General features: G+C 41.6%; 1 protein-coding gene across 1 annotated transcript; it reads left to right on the top strand.

Annotated features, from left to right (window-relative positions):
• Positions 15,245-19,533, top strand: HTR1B (5-hydroxytryptamine receptor 1B). The gene has a single exon (XM_005684442.3). It carries the CDS (start codon positions 15,321-15,323, stop codon positions 16,530-16,532), a length of 1,212 nt encoding a protein of 403 aa, XP_005684499.1. The 5' UTR covers positions 15,245-15,320; the 3' UTR covers positions 16,533-19,533.

The raw sequence follows: 19,744 nt of genomic DNA, 5'->3' as shown, positions 1-19,744 counted from the left end.
GCCACCAGGGGAGCCTTATGTTTTCTAAGTTTGGGTATAAGTTCAACTTCATTTTGCTCAAGTTACATACATATGCTTTCTGTAATTTCCAGATAAGAAGGAAACTTCCTTTACACCTGTGAAGAGCTCACAAATCAAATACATTGTGTACATAATCTGTACATAAACTGTCTTTATTTAAACAGGGTTTCAGTTATACTCTGGCATGCAGATTGTACCTTAGGCAATTTTATTTCTATGACATAGACTGCAATTTCAAAAACTATTAACACTGAACTAATTTGTTTCACTTGTACATAGTATGCATATTCAGTTCAGTTCAGTTGCTCAGTTGTGTCCAACTCTTTGTGACCCCATGGACTGCAGCATGCCAGACCTCCCTGTCCATCACCAACTCCTGGAGCTTGCTTAAACTCATGTTCATTGAGTTAGTGATGCAATCCAACCATCTCATCCTCTGTCATCCCCTTCTCCTCCCCCACTTAATCTTTCCCAGCATCAGGGTCTTTTCCAATGAGTCAGTTCTTTGCATCAGGGTGGCCAAAGTATTGGAGTTTCAGCTTCAACATCAGTCTTTCCAATGAATATTCAGTACTGATTTCCTTTAGGATGGCCTGATTGGATCTCCTTGCAGTCCAAGGACCTCTCAAGAGTCTTCTCCAACACCACAGTTCAAAAGCATCAATTCTTTGACACTCAGCTTTCTTTTTAGTCCAACTCTCACATCCATAGATGACCACTGGAAAAAACAGCTTTGACTAGATGCACCTTTGTTGCCAACGTAATGTCTCTGCTTTTTAATATGCTGTCTAGGTTGGTCATAGCTTTTCTTCCAAGGAGCAAGCGTCTTTTGATTTCATGGCTGCAGTCACCATCTGCTGTATTTTGGAGCCCCCCAAAATAAAGTCTATCCCCGTTTCCATTGTTTTCCCATCTATTTGCCATGAAGTGATGGGACCAGATGCCATGATCTTAGTTTTCTGAATGATGAGTTTTAAGCCAACTTTTCACTCTCTTCTGTCACTTTCATAATATGCATATTACATAATATTAAATAAATTGCAAGGATTAGAATTGTATAGCAATACTATTACTGCATTGCTATAAGGTGCTTAATGATATATTCCAAAAATATAAAAATTTTAATTATCAAAAAGAATAGAAATTCATACTTAATTTCAAATGAAACCAACAATTCAAACGAGAAAAGAAAGTGACAATCATTGGAACCTCTCTAACCCAAAGAATAACAAGGGATCACATTTTGGTACATATCCTTCCAAACTTTTCCGGTAAATATAGCTTTGATTTTCTTAAAGTGTATAATTTCTTGCATATCTAAGACTGTCTCTGTGTTCCCTTTATATAGCAATATTGAAAAGCATTTCGCCTGGATATAGAAATCCGTTTGTGTAAACTTCATTCGGTCAAAACTCTGCAGACAGTACTTCATCACCAGACGGAGATAAAACAAACATTTATCTGTGTTCCTCTTGTTGAAGGTAATCATTTTTTTAAATTATTTTCTGCATCAATTATTTCATTATTTAGATATATATATATAATATATATATCTTGAAACAAAACAAGCTAGTAAATGAACACAATGGACTGTATTTACAAGTATATCTTTTCTTATTATTTGGCTCAGAATTGAACTTAATAAATAAGCTATTCAATAAGTAATCATTTTCTTCAGTGCAATAAAGTTTTCTTCATCTATATCATTGACTATTGCATGTCTTCTGGTTTCTTCCTCCAGAATCCTCATAGATGTCTATTATCTTTATCTCTTGCTTTTCCCTCCCTTGTGATTTAAGCTGGACTTAGAAAAGGCAGAGGAACGAGAGATCAAATTGACCACATCCATTTGATCATAGAAAAAGCAAAATTCCAGAAAAACATCTACTTCTACTTCATTGACTATGCTAAAGCTTTTGACTCTGTGGATCACAACAAACTGTGGAAAATTCTTCAAGAGATGGGAATACCAGACCACCTTACCTGCCTCCTGAGAAATCTGTATGCAGGTCAAGAAGCAACAGATAGAACCAGACATGGAACAATTGACTGGATCCAAATTGGTAAAGGAGTACATCAAGCTGTATATTGTCACCTTGCTTATTTAACTTACATGCAGAGTACATCATGCGAAGTGCCAGACTGGATAAAGCACAAGCTGGAATCAAGATTGGGGGAGAAATATCAATAACCTCAGATATGCAGATGACACCACCTTATGGCAGAAAGTGAAGAGGAACTAAAGAGCCTCTTAATGAAAGTGAAAGAGAGTGAAAAAGTTGGCTTAAAACCTAACATTCAAAAAATGAATATCATGACATCCATTCCCATCACTTCAAGGCAAATAGATGGGAAAACAATGGAAATAGTGATGGAGTTTATTTCCTTGGGCTCTAAAATCACTGCAGATGGTGACTGCAGCCGTGAAATTAAAAGACACTTGCTCCTTGGAAGAAAAGCTATGACCAACCTAGGCAGCATATTAAAAACCGGAGGTATTACTTTGCTGACAAAATCCATCTAGTCAGTTACAATTTTTCTAGTAGTCATGTATGGATGTGAGAGTTGGACCATAAAGAAAGCTGAGTACCAAAGAATTGATGCTTTTGAACTGTGCTGTTGGGGAAGACTTTTGAGAGTCTCTTGGACTGTGAGGAGATCCAACCAGTTAATCCTAAAGGAAATCAACCCTAAATATTCATTGGAAGGACTGATGTTGAGGCTGAAGCTTCAATACTTTGGCCACCTGAAGTGAAGAACTGACTCCTTGGAAATGGTCCTGATGCAGGGGAAGATTGAAGGCAGGAGAAGAAGGGGGTGACAGAGGATGAGATGGTTGGATACCATCACTGACTCTATGGACATAAGTTTGAGCAAGCCCCAGGAGTTGGTGATGGACAGAGAGGCCTGTTGTGCTGTAGTTCATGGGGTCACAAAGAGTCGGACACGACTGAGAGACTGAACTGAACTGATGACTGATTCAATATATTGTAGCATTGCTTCTTTTTCTTAATTAATTCTAGAATGGACTTGAATCCTGATATGTTAAGACTTCTTTGCATTCTTGTCTCATTCAAAAGCTTGTTGAAACTCTGACTTCATATTAAATTGTTTCTCCTATTGTCTCCTTAGTTTCATGCCTTACTATATCATTTTGGATGTATCTAGCAACTCTCAAATTTTCTTCTTTTTCTGGTTAAAAAACTTTCTATGTGCTATTTTCTTAGTTTTTAAACTTTTTATTTTATATTGGACTATAGCCAGTTAAAAATGTTGTGATGGTTTCAGGTACACAGCAAAGGGACTCAGCTCTACATATACATGTATCCATTCTCCCCCAAACCTCCTCCCATTCAGGCTACCACATAACATTGAGCAGAGTTCCCTGTGATGTGCAGTAGGAGTTTGAGTGTTTAGAGCAACAGTTATTTTTTCTCATATTATAGTTACTGAAATTGTCTTCAATTTGTTATTTCCCGATTCTCATAGGTCAGATTAGCAGAATTAGACACAAAAAATTAATTCACAAATGAGATCTAAATCCTTTTAATCTGTAATATTTATTCTGGCTCTGTGGCAAGTTAACAATGACATTTCTAATCTGTCAAACTTCTGAGATGGACATCTGAAATGATATCAAACTTCTGAGATGATATAACTTATAGGTTTTAAGAATATATGGTTAGAATATGCACTATTACTATTTGTGAAGTATTTTGATTTTCTCACACAAAATGGACTATATAAACACCAATTATAATGAATATGCCTGAAAAGCTGATAATCTGAAGACCTGTACAGTCATGCAAGCTGTTAAACATTTTGAATGTTTTATCAAGTCTAAGATGAACATTTTCTTTCATATTTGAACATCTCCAAAATGGGCTGTATTGTATAATTACTGATGGAGGTTGTGATGTGGTTGTCACTCATTACATTTTCTTACACATCCTGAGAAAAAGCTACAGAATATTCCATTGTAGAAAAATATCAGAAATCACAGTGGGATATACTCACAAAAATGTTGTAGTACTCATTCTCTGGGTGACACAGATGATGATGTGTGAGAAAACATGAAAATTGATGACTATGTTGAAAATGACTCAGAAGACTGAGATTCTCAATCTAAATAAATTATGAATATGCCTTAACCAATTAATTGTTTTTTATGTGTGCAAAGAAGTGATAAATAATTTAAAATCTAAATTTTCATGTCTGAAAAGCTCTTTCAATGGGACATTCTAATTAATGAGAAAGGATTGTGAATTTAATCAGTGGCAACTTATTTTTTAGTTGTGCATAAAATAATGGAATACTCTATTAAGCATTAAACTAGATAAAAAAATAATAAAATAATAGCATCTTGTTCTCCCCCAGATATTTAAAACAAAATGAAAATCATCCAGGCATTCTGTTGTAAACTCAATATCTTGAAATTAATTTAAAGTTAATGAAATATTCCTTCGAAAAGAAGTTTGCAAAAGGGACTTAAGGCACTTTAGGAGTTTGTAATCTTTAAGTGCTTATTCAGTGAAACAAAAATTTTAATGCACACATTTGCACACAGAGGCAAATATGACAAAAATAATAATGAAAACACCTTGCAAAACCATCCAGGAAAAAAAGTATGTCCTTCCATAGGGAAACAAAGAGACCAAGACATGATGAATTTATAATCTGGTAAGAGCAGAAAATTGAGTATAGAACACAAATTTGATAGCAAAGTAAAATCTTCCAAAAAGAGAAATCATCACTTTAATCTAGAATTTCCCATTCAAGGTTGAGAAAAAGAACATTTCGGAGGGGCTGATCCTATCAAATAATCTTTACTGTGTACGAAGTACTAATCAAAAAAAGTGTTTAGCTGTTTCCATTACCCTTGTGTTAGAAATTAGCCTTTATGAATCCATGGAGGAGACTGGAGAACTTGTATGAAGAGCTGATAGAACACAGCTTTGTCCTCAAACTTGATGAGGAGAGCAGAGTGAGATTTGGCTACTGGCAAATCCTTAAAGCAAATCATGGATATAAGGTACCTGGCATTAAAGAAAATATGAGTTAGCCATTCTTATGAATGTTTTTCTCCCTTAAGCAAATTCAGTAATTGCATTAAAAATGAAAACGTGTCCTAGTTCATTTTTTGTAGCCAAATTGATTTTAAATTTATGTAAATTGAGATATGCAGAATAATAATGAAAAATATAATGTAGAAACATCATTGCCTACTGGATGGTGTGGCCATAGAGTAGCTGCCCATTATCACAGAAGAGATACCAGGCACACAGTCACATTACCATCTGTCAACAGCAAAACCTCACTATCAAATATGGTCACATTTAAAAATCTGACCTTTAGTTTCACAGTAGAGTGAAATTAGCACGCAATGGCACATGCAAATGAAAGAAAATATTTAATCATTTTGTACATTTAAATACTTTCAAATCTGCAGATCCAAACTCTGTGGGTTCTCAGATAGACATGGAAAATTATAATTTTAGCAAAAAAAAAAATGGAACTGTTTTTATCATTACCCTCCTCTATCAATTTTTTTTGTTTGTTTCTGTTCATTACTTCGTGTACTCAAAGTATATTTGAGCAGAGGCTGCCATAAAACCTGCTCCATCTCTATTTTCTTTCTGCCGGCAAAGGCCATCTGAGGTCCGCAGAGGAGAAGCAGGGAAAGGCAACACAGATTCATTCATTGCACATTGACTAGGAGTCATTAAAGCAAAGCATTCACATTATCTCTAAATTATCACTGGCAAGCTGGTGATGTACTTTTGTGCTATATAAGCAGTAGCAATGGAAACTTCATTTTGTTGTTAAATTAGAATATGATATCCTAAGAACTGGATGTTTTCTGCACTAAATCCTACATAATTCCTTTTAATTTATTTTATTTTATTCATTATCTACCCATCTATCATCTCTTCCTTCTAATAGTGCATTACATGCACAGCCTTATACATACATTTTCAGACAAAATCTAAAGAGTAGCTAAATAAAATTCATTAAAAAATCCTCCCTCTTTTTTGCACTTATTTTAAAATATTAAATTTATTTCTTAATGACTCATACTTCCACATGGCTCAAAGATCACAACTACACAAAACATATTCATTGAGATGTCTCATAGCTACCCTGATCCATCATCCTAAATCCTTTAGTCCTGTCATAGGTAAAAAATTAAACATTTTTTGGAAACAATTTCAGAATTATAGGAGAGTTACAAAAAATATTACATTTAATTCCTACATTCCCTCTTCCAGTTTCCCCTTATGCTAACACCTAACAATCAGGGGACATTTACCAAAACTGAGAAATTATGTGACATGTCTTCTTTGTCTCATAACTCTGTAGCACATTTTAAATTTATTTTATCACAATATACTTAACTGACATTGTTACATTAATTTCTGCTCTACAGCAAATTGATTCAGTTATATATTCTTTTTCATACTCTTTTCCACTATGGTTTATCACAGAATATTAAATGTAGTTTCCCAAGCTACAGAGCAGGACCTTGCTATTTATCCATTCTAGGTAAATATAATAGTTTGCATTTGCTAATGCCAAACTTCCAATCCATTCCTTCCCCCATCTTCCTTTCCCCTTGGTAACCACAAATCTGTTCTCTATGTTTTGTAGATATATATGTTTTGTATCATGTTTTAGATTCCACATGTAACTGATATCATAAGATATTTGTCTTTTTCTGACTCTCTTCACTTAGTATGATAATCTCTAGGTCCATTGATGTTGCTGCAAAATGGCGTTTGTTTCATTCATTTTTTATAACTGTGTAGTATTCCATTACGTATTTGTACCACATCTTTATCCATTCATCTATTGACGGACTTTTAGGTTGTGGTCATTGTAAATAGTTGCTGCAATGAATATTGGAGTGCATGTTTGTTTTTGAATTATGTATAGTTTTCTCTGGATATATGCCCAGGAGTGGAATTGTTGGGTCATATGTTAATTCTATTTTTTGTTTTCTGAAGACCCTCTATACTGTTTTTCATAGTGGCTGCACATATTTACAGTCCCACCAACAATGTAGAGGTGGGGGGTTTCTTTTTTGCACACCCTCTTATGGCAGTTATTTTAAAGTCCTTTCCTGCTAACTCTAATATATGGATTGTGGATGGATTTATTTCTACTGCTTTGATTTTCTAGTTACTATTACTGGTCACATTTTTATTATCACTGTGCATGTATCATTTTAATATTATAATCTAGAGGCTTCAGATAATATGACTTTTCCCAGAGAACGTTCATTCTTTCCTAAGTTAGACAGAATGCATGGAGAACCGACTCCACTGACCAGTCAGACATTGAACTGAGTCCATGTCAATTTGTAAGCAGACTTAGTCCATCTATGATGCATCCTGTTCCCTGAGCCTTGCCATCCTGGCCTTCTGCTTGAGAGCCTGGAAGGTCTCTGTCTCTTCTGAATCCTCAATCTATGTATATTGTAGGCCTTCCTCTCCCTCAAGAGAGCTTTTCTTCTAAGCACACCAAATGGGTGGATTTCAAATTGCCTGTTTGAATTTTCCTACTCACCTCTTGGTCTCCTGTTTTATTGCAACACACAGCAAAGGTCCACAAAGAAGGCTGGCCATACATTTGGGGCACTTCTAGACTCAAAGCTGTCATACTGGCCCCAGTGACTATCTAAAGCTTCGCTTCTCTTTCTCAGTAGAATCCTTCTTCCTGTACCAAGTCTAAACTATAGCCTGTGTCCAGAACCACAGATGCCTCAAGGAAATATAACGGCAATCATCGACAGCTCCAGGCAGCACACTTTCTTCCCTGGGATTCTAGCTTGTCCAGTTCTTCTTGCCTCCACCACATCTCAGTCTTTGAGTTGTTACATTCAGAATGTTAACCTACCACGGCATACATTTTATTCAGTAGCAGAATCCATTTCTCAGTATTTCTGAACTTGGAAGGAATTCAAATTAGTTTCTATAAGACGATTGAAGCTGTAAAATGTAGTCCTCAGAAAGTATTAATGATTGTGTTTTCAACATTGTGGAGAAAGTCTGTCTACAGTGAACCAGATGAAAAAAGTCAACACAGACAAGAACCAACAGAAAAAGGAGAGTCCTGGTGGTGTCTGGGGTGTGGATTGTTCCTAAGGATCGGCTGCGTTCCTTCCTGGTCCAAGGTGGCTGGTGGCTCAATTCCTCTCTCGATTTTTGAGGGCCCCGCTCTCCTTGAAATAAGCTCTCTCTTTTGATTTAGTTGCCATTAAATTGGTTTTACATCACTTGTAGGAAGTGCCTGAATTAATACTACATTTCATACTATTAAATGTTAACACAAATTATGTTTTTATTGTCATTATTTTAAGCTTCTATTTTTTAAAGTTTACCCTATGATCTCCTATTTTGCAATAATGATAATAGCTGTGACATCATAATGCTTTCAATATGCTTACCAGACATAATTTCTCATCCTTTTCTAATGTGACACTTCTAATATTCAGGGTCCTTGGAACTCATATAGCCAAACATGTTTGAAGTGTATGTAAAGCAAGAAGAAATAAGATTTGATATAGATAACACACTTATGGTTATCAGAGGGAAAGGGGTGGAAGGAGCGATATAGCGGGAGATTGGGATTGATATATACACACCACTATATATAAAATAGTTAACTAATAAAGACCTAAAGTATAGCACAGGGAACTCCTCTCAAAACTTTGTAATGGCCCAGGTGGGAAAAGAATCTAAAAAAGAGTGGATATATGTATATGTGTAACTAATTCACTTTGCTGTATAGCAGAAACTAACACAACATTGTAAATCAACCATACTCCAAAAAACATTTAAAAATAAAAAATAAAATAAAGAAGTAAGATCCTCCTCATGGGAGGAGGTTTTTCATGCATAAAGAGCAGAATTTTTAGTCCTTCGAAATCTAGATTCATTTTTGTTTACATTCCTGATTTGTGCAAGTTCTTATCAGATGAGCTTGCCAAACTGCTGATTTCTAGTTGAAAAGATCTCTTTTAAAGAACTTTTATCTGAATAATTTTCTCTCAAGAAAAAAGCCTCTGTTTTTTTTTTTTTAAGTCCTTGACCCACTGGTGGAAAACAAGAAAGACAATTGTATGCAATGGACAGGAGAAAAATAAAAGCAATTCAATTTTTAAGGTTATTTTCTGATATTTACATTAACATTATAAATGGAGAACAGTATTTAACATTTCTTCCAAACATTTAAATTTATTGTGTTTTTTATTTAGTGCATATGTGTGTCAGGCTTTGGAAGAAGTGATAAGGATGAGGAGATAAGGAAGAAGAATAAGAAGACAGAAAAACAGGCACATGAGATGGGGGGGAAAGAATGAATCCTGAAGGTAACTAAATGGGACCAGAAAAGATGTTAAAGTGTTTGGAGTTGTGGACTTCAAAATGTGTAGTATGTGATCACCTGTTAGTGCTACTTAGGAATTGACGATCAGCTGGCTCAACAGAACCATGGTAGACAGTCCTTTACCTGATTTTTATCATCACCATCACCACCCCCAGGAAAAAATATGTAGGTTCCTAACCAATATTTGGAGATTTAAGTAGCCATGAACATTGATGTTGCTTTAGAGGTGGGATGGGCTAAAGCCACAGGCAAGATGGTCAAAAGGGCCATCAGAGCTGAGTAGCCTGGCTGCCTTGGTCTAGAGAATTGACAAAGAGGTGGACCTTGAAATGAAGAGAGGCTAGTTCTACCACCAGCTGTCTGGCATTGGCAGAGTTCCTTCAATTCTCCAAGTTCAGCTTCCTTGGGCAGAAAATGAGGATGAAAATGTCAGCTTCTAGTGCCGTTATAAGAATTAAATGAGAGAATGCATGTGAACCATGTGGTATAAGGTTTAGATAGTATGTAGTCCTCAACAAAGTATAGAGCTGTTATTTGTTAAGTACAGGTGAAGAAGTAATAAAATAGCTTGGTTTTTTTTTTTTTTTTTCAAATCTGGAGTGAATCACAGAGTGATGTAATATTTCCTAGTCTGAATATAAGGCAAAAGGCAATTTCTATTGCTTCTTTCCTTAAACCAGTGGACAGCTTCACTGTTAAATCACTGATTTCACTTTTTAGGAGAGACTTCATCCTGAACAGAACAGTCTACTGGCGGTGGCAAGTTGTTCCTAAATTTAGTGAATTCACTGGCATTGTTCTTCTATCCAAAGATTTCTTATTATTGCTAAAACCTATTCTTTGTCCAAAAAAAGAAAAGAAAAAAAATCAGCTTTCCTCTCCCCCAAGCAACCATGCTTATATAACTTTAAGCTTTATGTTGGACATTTTCTTATAAGATCTAGATCTTCAGCCATGTAATACCTGATAGAGATCTAAGTTGGGAACTGGCTTTTCTACTAGTTTGAACTGGGCTAACTTGGAACTAGCAGTAATCTACCTGTTGTGGGTATCTGTTGGAACTAGCAAAGTAGTCGTTACTAGAGACACAGGAATTAGAACATGTCTATCACTGGGTCAGGAAGATCCTCTGGAGAAGGGAATGGCAACCCCCTCCAATATTCTTGCCTGGAGAATTTCATGGAATAATGAGCCTGGCAGGCCACAGTCCATGGGGTCACAAAGAGTCAGACACAACCAAGCAACTACCACACAAACAAGTCATATATACATATGCTGATTTTTGTCTACATTCTTCTTTAAATATATGTATAACTTATACAATATTTATATTCATATGCAAACACATACCAAGTTACTAATTCTCAAGGATTAATTTATGCCAGCCTGGCACTTCTAGAATACAAGGACCATGACACAAAAACCAAATCAAAATCCCAATGTTGTGTCAATAATATGGAGCCTCAAAAGGTCTGGCTGCAAAAATTGTGTGTATACATCTGTATGTGTGCATGTGTCCATTTGTCAGAACATTTCCATAGTTTCAAGTAAGACATGAGGAAGACTTGTACTTCCATTGCTACCGGTATTCTCCTTAAGGAATAGTTAGTTACTGGATGAAACAAAAGAGGAACCTAGAAATGGGATGTACAGAGCTCCTGGTCTCCTGCTGCCCATTTCCTGGGTGGAAGCAGAAACAAAACAAAACAAAACCAGCAACTCTTCCCCCCCCCCCCCCCGCCCATAAAAAAATAATCAAAACCAGACGAACAAACAAAAAACCAGTGGCCACAGACAGAGGAAGCAAGATTTGCAAGAAGTAGTTTGCCAGGCCCCCACATTTTGTGGTTAGGGACTGCTTGTGGATTTTTCAAATGGAGCAAAGCAAGAAGAACTTGAGAATTTCGGCTTTTTTTTTTTTTTTTTTTTTCCTCCCTGTAAAGCAAGGTAAATTTACAAGTTCTTTGCTCCTGCGCCCTGGAGCTAAAGTCTTTTTCTGGGAAATGCCTGAAAGAGTCTAGGGATGCTGGAAACGCACAGACCCTCTGGCTGGCTGGCTTCCAGCCAAACCAGAGTTGCTGCGCCGCATCAAGTTCTACCGCGGGTGGGGAGGTGGGACGGGCTTCTCTTCCCGGCGTTCGGTCTCGTTAGCGCTGCGCGGCGACCCTGGAGGAAGGCGCCTGGCGTTTCGCAGTAGCATAGGCGAGGTCTCTCGGAAGGGCGTTTCTCTGGTCTCTCCGCAGCTCACGTCTGCCGTATCAGGCGGGCTTCGTGTCTGATCACGGGCGTCGCTGTGGTTTCAGCATTATCCTCCACCTCCCCAGCTTCTGCTGAAAAGTCACCTGCCTGGAGTTGACGAGGGGAGCACGCTGATTCGCAGTTTTAGTGCCGGGTGGCCAAACAGAAGGTCCATTCCACCTAACTAACCTTTGCTGCGCTGCTTGTATTCCAACGCGATTCCCTCCTTGGCGCTCCAGCTGTATCGGCTGCATTTCCCTCAAACTTGAAGAGACGTTGCCCAGAGCGGCTGGGGACTGCGAGGCCCGCCAGGGGACCTTCTTCTGCAGGGGCGACCCACTTAAGCGATTTTTAAAGATCCTGGCCTCTGGCATGTTTCACAAACATGCGCCCATGTGCAAATATCTATATATTATATGTTTGTAAGCGCAAAAAAAGGGTGGGTGAAACGAGGGAGCCCTGTTATGAAACAGTCCTGCACTAAACTCTGCCAAAATACCATCTATGTGATGGCTGGGTGTGTTCACTCAATTCTTAACCAAACAGGGAGAAAAACAAACTCCGCCCAGTGGTGGCAGATTGCATTCAGGGTCCGGGACTCGCGAAATTGCGAAAGCGTGGCTGGAGAAAGCCACAGGTCCCCCACTTCGCCAAAGCCAAGCCGGAGGAAGAGCAATTAAGTTGCAAAAGAAAAGGCTGCTTGAACGCCTCTAACATTCCTCTTTGACTTCTTTCTCCTCCTTGAATCCCTTGAAGCAGTTCTCTCTAACCTTAGCCCGATCCCCTAATACACATCCATACTCCCGCCCCCAATTCCCCGCCTCATCTCACACACACACACACACACACACACACACACACACACACACACACACGAGTTTTGCTCCATCCTGACCAACGCCCCCACCTAGTGGTTTAGGCTTGCCTGCTTCTCTTTCCTTTGCTGCGGTTTCTAAGATCGCGTTGCAGTTTGCAAAATAATTAACTCGCTAGGGGCCGGACATGGGCGGATGGGATGGAAGGATGGGCAAGACCCCTTGCAATGCGGTGCAAATGAAGCTTAAATTTACCCGAGCAGTGCAGGGCGCTAGAGAACAGGAGAGAGGAAAGAGAAGGTTGTGCCTTTATGCCCAGCTTGGCTGCTGCAGCCTAGACTGCAGCCAGAGGATGACTTTGGAGAGTTTCCACCTAAGGAAGTACCCTCGCTCTCAATACATGTATGTGTTTCATTTTCTTCATAGTAATGCTACATGAAAGTATGTTAATTACATACTGTTTACGTTATTACTGCCTGTCTGCCTCTTCTAGAATGTAAACTGCTTGAAAACTGGGTCTGGGTCTGCCCCACTGGCCTTTATACCCCAGATGTCTAGATTTTTTTTTTTTTTTTTTTGCCTTCTGGTTGTTTTCTTAGAGACGGGTGAATCAACGGAACTTAGATTAGGACTGTATCACCTTGGGAAAAAAAAAAAAAAAGAAGTTATTTCAGAGGATCTCAGTGACTCTACTAAGCCGAACAGATGGGCCAGATAATGTCCAGCTCCAAATTGAAGAATTCTCTTTAAAATACGCTAACATTTATCCCGAGAAGTTCAATGATAAGATCGCTTTTATTGAATGCACTCTACCTGCCAAACACGGAGCTAGGCGCTTGGAACTCGCTATAGCTCATGAGAACTCAGCTCCCACGGCCGAAAATGCGGTGGCCTTTTCCTGGTGCTTTTCTTTGGATGTTCTCGGACTTGTATTTCTACTCTACCTGGGTTTCTGTGACGGCTGGAGGAGGGACGGTGTACCAAGCAACTGCTCCGGGTCATGGGATCTAGATACTAGTACTTCTTGGCGCCACACGTGGCTGATAAGCCAATGTATTTGTTGAAATCCAAGGAGACGCAGGGATAGTGCTGGTGGTCTTGGTGGTCTTGCTCCCAGAGCCTTTTTTTTCTTTTTCTTTTTTGATGACCTCCTTTCGAGGCACTGCAAACTGTTTTCCAGAGGCACCACAGCCACGCGGCTGGAGTGCGAAGGTTGAGCGTTCGGTTTAATTTCACAGTATGCTTCTGTTTGTGATACTTTTACATTTTTGCAGGGTTTTTTTTTTCCCTTCCTTCCCTCCTCTCTGCTTTCCTGTTGGACTCACAGTTAAAGGGGTGGGGTTACCCTGAAAGCACTGATTCCTACAATCAGATATGAAAAATTAGTTTGCATTGTACCGAGGGTTTCTGACTTGAATCCCGAAGTATAAAATGCAGGATGGGCCATTTCCTTCTAAGGCGATATTACTGGCGCCTCCTTCTAATTTGGGTGTGGCCCGCGAGGATGGATAAAATTCCCGAGCGGAGAGGTCAGAGCCTGGGGTTGGCTCTACCTAGCTCTAGGCCTGCCCTGGGGGGGCATTGAGGGGAGGGGGGTTGCTGCCGTAGGTGCGAGTCTCATCAGGGATCTGATAAGAGCCTAGTAAGGCGGTGCGAGTGCCCGCGGTTGAGGGTGCGGGTCTAACCGGAGGGGCCGGCAGCAAGTTGGGAAGAAGAGAGAGGCAAGCACAGGAGACCCTCACCCCTATTCCAGCCAGAACGGCGGTGTCAGGGGGGTGGTTCAGATTGGGAGAGGGGCCAGGGGGTGGAAAGTAGAGAAGAAGGCGGTAGGACCCGGCGGGAGCTTCCTTGGCGGGGAGGGAACCGGGCGGGAGGATAGGAGGGAGGGAGAGAGAAAAAGGGAAGGTGATGGGGCGCGGGCGTCGGCACTCGCCGAGCTGCACGAGTTGCGCGGCTCTGGCGGACCGGACCTGGACTCTATAAAAGGAGCCCATCTGCTCCGCCACTCACACGGTCCTCCTGGACTGGCGTCCGCGCGTCCCTCGAGCTCCCGCCAGACACCTGCCCCTTCCCCGTGAGCCCTGGGCGCCAGGTTCCCCAGACCCGTGCGCCCGGCTGCCAGGCTCCGCGCGGTGCCCGCGGGACCGAGGTGGTACGCTAGCCGCGCGGTGCGAGCAGCCGCAGCCCGAGCCCCCGAGTCCCTCCTCTGGCGACCCCCGTCTCCGCGGGGCAGCTCGCCGGAGCGGCCAGCGCGTGGAAAAGAAGGGAGGGCAGAGCTCCGGCGCGAGGCGCGGCGCCGCGCGGTGCCCAGATTTCACTCCACCCAGCTTGGGCGGCTGCGGCCGCCGCAGGAAACTGCCCCAGCCTGGGGAGGAGGGCGGGAATGCAACACCCGCACTCCTCGCTGGCCTGCAAGCTCTGGTCTCGACAGCCAGCAAACTCCTGCGGGTCGAGTCTGCAGAACCTGGAGCGCCCGGGTTAGGAGAGGCTCAGCCCCGAGCAGTTGGGGTAAGAGATCCCACCTTGCCAATGCTCCCTCCCCAAACCAAACCAAGCTCTCCACTTTCTAGACGCCCGGGTGGGAGCCGGAGGGGAGCGTGGCTCTTTGGACCAGTCCTTGGCAGCCCGAGGCTGAGACGGGGCTTAGCCGGGAGCGGCCAGAGACGCGGCGGCAGCGCCGCGCGCACTGGAGGTGCGGGGAACGGGCCAGCCAGCCAGCCTCGCCCTTGACCTCTCGCTTGATCTGGGAACCTGGGTGGAGGCGTAATTAAGGAACCCTCCAGGGAACGGACAATCTCCCGGGGTGGACGAGACTGCGGTCTCCTCCGCGGTCCTCCTGTCCTCATCTTCTTGCGCTCCATGCCCCAGAGCTGCGCTCCGGGGCCACGGGCGAGGAGAGACATGGAGGCAGTGGCCACTCAGTGTCCCCAGCCGCCGTCCGCGAGTTCCCAGACTGGGCTTTCTCAAGCCAACCTTTCGGCTGGTCCCTCCCACAACTGCAGCGCCGCCGAGGAGTACATTTACCAGGACTTCATCGCCCTGCCCTGGAAAGTAGTCGTGGTCCTGCTGCTGGCGCTCTTCACCTTGGCCACCACGCTCTCCAACGCCTTTGTGATCGCCACTGTGTACCGGACGCGGAAGCTGCATACCCCGGCCAACTACCTGATCGCCTCCTTGGCGGTCACCGACCTGCTCGTGTCCATCCTGGTGATGCCCATCAGTACCATGTACACGGTCACCGGCCGCTGGACGCTGGGCCAGGTGGTCTGCGACTTCTGGCTGTCGTCGGACATCACCTGTTGCACAGCCTCCATCCTGCACCTCTGTGTCATCGCCCTGGACCGCTACTGGGCCATTACGGACGCCGTGGAGTACTCGGCGAAAAGGACTCCCAAGAGGGCCGCGGTCATGATCGCGCTGGTGTGGGTCTTCTCCATCTGCATCTCGCTGCCGCCCTTCTTCTGGCGGCAGGCCAAAGCTGAGGCGATGTCGAACTGCGTGGTGAACACCGACCACGTCCTGTACACAGTCTACTCCACGGTGGGCGCTTTCTACTTCCCCACCCTGCTCCTCATCGCCCTCTATGGCCGCATCTACGTGGAAGCCCGCTCCCGGATTTTGAAACAGACTCCCAACAGAACCGGTAAGCGTCTGACCCGAGCCCAGCTGATTACCGACTCCCCCGGGTCCACGTCTTCGGTCACCTCGATTAACTCGCGGGCTCCGGAGGTACCCAGCGAATCCGGGTCTCCTGTGTACGTGAACCAAGTCAAAGTGCGCGTCTCCGACGCCCTGCTGGAGAAGAAGAAACTCATGGCCGCTAGGGAGCGCAAAGCCACCAAGACCCTGGGGATCATTTTGGGCGCGTTCATCGTGTGTTGGCTGCCCTTCTTCATCATCTCCCTGGTCATCCCGATCTGCACATCCTGCTGGTTCCACCAGGCCATTTTTGACTTCTTCACGTGGCTGGGCTATCTCAACTCCCTCATCAACCCCATCATCTACACCATGTCCAACGAGGACTTCAAACAAGCTTTCCATAAACTCATAGGCTTCAAGTGCACGAACTGACTTGTTAATTACAGTGGAGTCGCCTAAGCCCCCTTCAGGGGACCATGCTGTGTCTGGTTCCACAGGTAGGTCGACTCTTCGTTCACTGTTACTGGGTCGGAACGAGGCTGTCTCTTTTGAGCAAGGGCTGTGGATCCTGAGTAAACCAGGACAGCCCTAAGAGAGCTCTACAGGAGAATTGTTCAAACTAAGGATAGAGCTGCCTGGCTGAGGAGAAGGCTCACTTCCTCCCTGCAAACCCGTTTCAGCACTGACTCTTCAGCAGCGCATTGCAAGGGGGCTGCAACTTTTAGAAAACCAACGATGGAAAAGGGAGCCCTGCACTGCTTTGGTATCATGGATGAGGCCCTCTAGAACTAGAGGTGCTTGTAGTTCTTGTCTGGAGCCTGTCTGAGACAGAGCTGCATACAACCTGGCAGTACTTGAACTAGACACTAACACCTTGTCTTTTGGGGAGAACTCTGTGTTCAGCTTCCTTTAAGAACAGTTACTTTGGCATCCTTCGATCTTCATTCACTTTTTGTTTATTTAAACTTGGTTGGAGAAACTTGCGGATTCCGGTGTGGCTTGGATAGCACAGAGAAACCTTGAAGAGTTAACAGCAAAATTCTGATGTTAAGATCTCTATTTTTATTATAATTGAAACTATATGGGATGGGTGGGTGAAAATGGGAGATGGGGAGTATTAAACGGAAAACCAACACCTATGGATTGTTTGTTTTCTGCAGCTTTATAATTTTTTAATTCGTATGTAGTGATTGTCAAACCACACTCCTAACAACTCAGACAACATGTTATGTGTGCTAGTGCCAAAGTCTGCAGATTGCTTTCTTTTTCCTCTTAGTTTCATGTACCTGTCATTTTACACATTTAAATCCCCAGAAATGGAGGATATGATGGGTGACTCAGCCTAAGCTGCTGCTATATTTCTTATTAATGCCACTGATGAAACTGATGAGATGATATAATTTGCAAGGTAAGTATTTTTAATCCCAATCGAGTGAGCCATGGAATTGACTGAGATAGGAAGAGTTCTTATACAATTAAGGAATGGGTGTCAACAGGAGGATGTATATTTTGACTTGTAAAAAAATCTTAAATGCATGAGACTTTTTTCTGCTAGTCATTTGCACTCTCCTTCCCATCTGTAATTCCTTTGTGTGCTAACATGAAAAGTAACCAAGAGAACTAGCTCCTTTCTCCAAAAGTCTTCAAAATAGTAAAACTCCTAAAACCCATGTTAAAGATAAAAACTTGTTTCTTTTCCCTTGCTATTGAAGTCTGAGTAGGAACAAAATTATTAGAAAGACAAGTAAGGATTTTCAAAAAGCTTAGAGAAGCTAAAATTGAACCTGGTTCCTTGTGACTCATGGAACCAACCCTCAGACTTCCTGGGCACCCAGAAACTAACAAGCTTTTGAATCTTGGAAATTTGTCATTGACTTGATACTTCTATGAATATAATATCAATAGTGCTTTAAATTTATCTCTGTTTCAAATTTCAAAAATACTTAGTTGTTATCTCAAATTCACTCTGAGGACTCCCTAGTACAGGGCAAGACTACACACAAAAAGATGAAAAATGCATGCTCTAAATAAAATGGAGTAGCCCCAAAGGATTACCTGCACGGAAAACAAACGTGTCTGTGGAACATTTATTATGCCAAAGAAGATTCACACTTTGTTCTTTAGAGAGCTTTCTGCAGTTGATACTTTTTGTCTGCAGAAGCAAGTTGTCTTTGTAAAATGGATTCACTCCCTGCTTGAAGCTTCCCAGTCCAGACTGTCAGACAATAGATGTATTGAGCTGAAGTACACTGCTTCCCTGCTGTGCAGACCTTTACTCTGGCATAATGACTCTTGAAAATATCCTATTCAAAGGTTTACATGTAAACTAAGTACAAAAGAAAATTTTGATCAACACTGACACCTGTCACTGGAGTAAGAGAAAATTTTAGGCATTAGATAATCGTATATTTTTGCTGTATCCCCAATGTCTGTTTGTTTTGTGTGACATTTCTCCTATGGAGAGATCTAGCTTACTACCGAGAGGACTGTGCATAGAGCACATAATTTATTTTTATGTTACTGTTTGTCTTTTGGTTAGGCATTTTCTTGGGCCTAAGAAGCAATTAAGCCAACTTCTAGGAGCCTGAGAGAGCAAAATTAATTGAAACCAATAGCCACTTACAAATGATTTCTTTATAGGGCATCTGCAATGATTTTGTCCTCATATTAACAAAATGTGGTCAATTTAGTCAAACGGGTTGTTTGCCATTTATAGATGACCTACCTAAATTTTTGCTTGACTCCTTTGCTGAATCAACTGGATTGGGGGCATATTGTATGAAGTAGAAGCTTGCAAACCCTTGTAGTTATAAGAAATCTAGACTCCTCATCCAGCATTGCACATGGTTATGCAAAGTGTATTATTCATCCCAGGGGTATGTAGTTAAGACTGTTAAGCTTCTTTTCAGTTACTGCTGCCTATAGCATAGATTGTTTCATAAACTGAACATATAACTTTTTACAGAACATTATATGGGAGATGGAAATATTTAACTTACATAGAAATGAAAATATATTTTCATTGGCTGTGGTAGCAAATAACATTTTCCATATTGTTGAATTGCACAATTTTTCACAAAAATATATGAATGTATACTCATCTCCAAATGCCAATATTGTCTTGTGTTTCTAGGAATTTTAGAGTTTCCTTTAAAAAAAATGGACACTGTACCTATGAATGAATGGTTATTGACTTCAACAAATTTCCTACAGAACAATATTCTTCACTCTTCCTATTATGTTAGTTTTATCTTCTTGATCCAGGAAACACTGAGTGGACTATAATTTACTCAAGCTGCAAAATCTCAGAGTATGTGCATTTGATGGAGTTACTGTGACTGCAAATTGCCTTTTCCACCTTTCAAAAATGTGTAATTGAAAGTGAAATTTAGGAAAATAATGAAATAAAAGTCCTTTTGTGTTCTACAATGCATTGGGGAGTAATTCTATGATTATGGAAAGATTGCTTCATGGGATTCTGGGTTGCCTTTAGGAGCTTGAGCCTTCAAGAGAGACTAATTGATGACTAATGATATTGCGGTGGACTGACAAGCATGGACACAATATGTGGGATTTAGTTTATACCTGTAGGAAGGATTTAAAAGGAATTAGACATAGTCTGCAAAGAGTTTAAGTCAATTCCA

This window comes from Capra hircus, chromosome 9, assembly GCF_001704415.2.
Source record: "Capra hircus breed San Clemente chromosome 9, ASM170441v1, whole genome shotgun sequence".
In the NCBI taxonomy this organism is placed as follows: domain Eukaryota; kingdom Metazoa; phylum Chordata; class Mammalia; order Artiodactyla; family Bovidae; genus Capra; species Capra hircus.
The sequence above is the reverse complement of the archived record's forward strand: the minus strand, read 5'-3'. Positions and strand labels throughout refer to the sequence as shown.

Excerpts from the sequence above, each read along its gene's own strand:
- HTR1B (XM_005684442.3), top strand. The coding sequence starts at position 15,321 with ATGCCCCAGAGCTGCGCTCCGGGGCCACGGGCGAGGAGAGACATGGAG.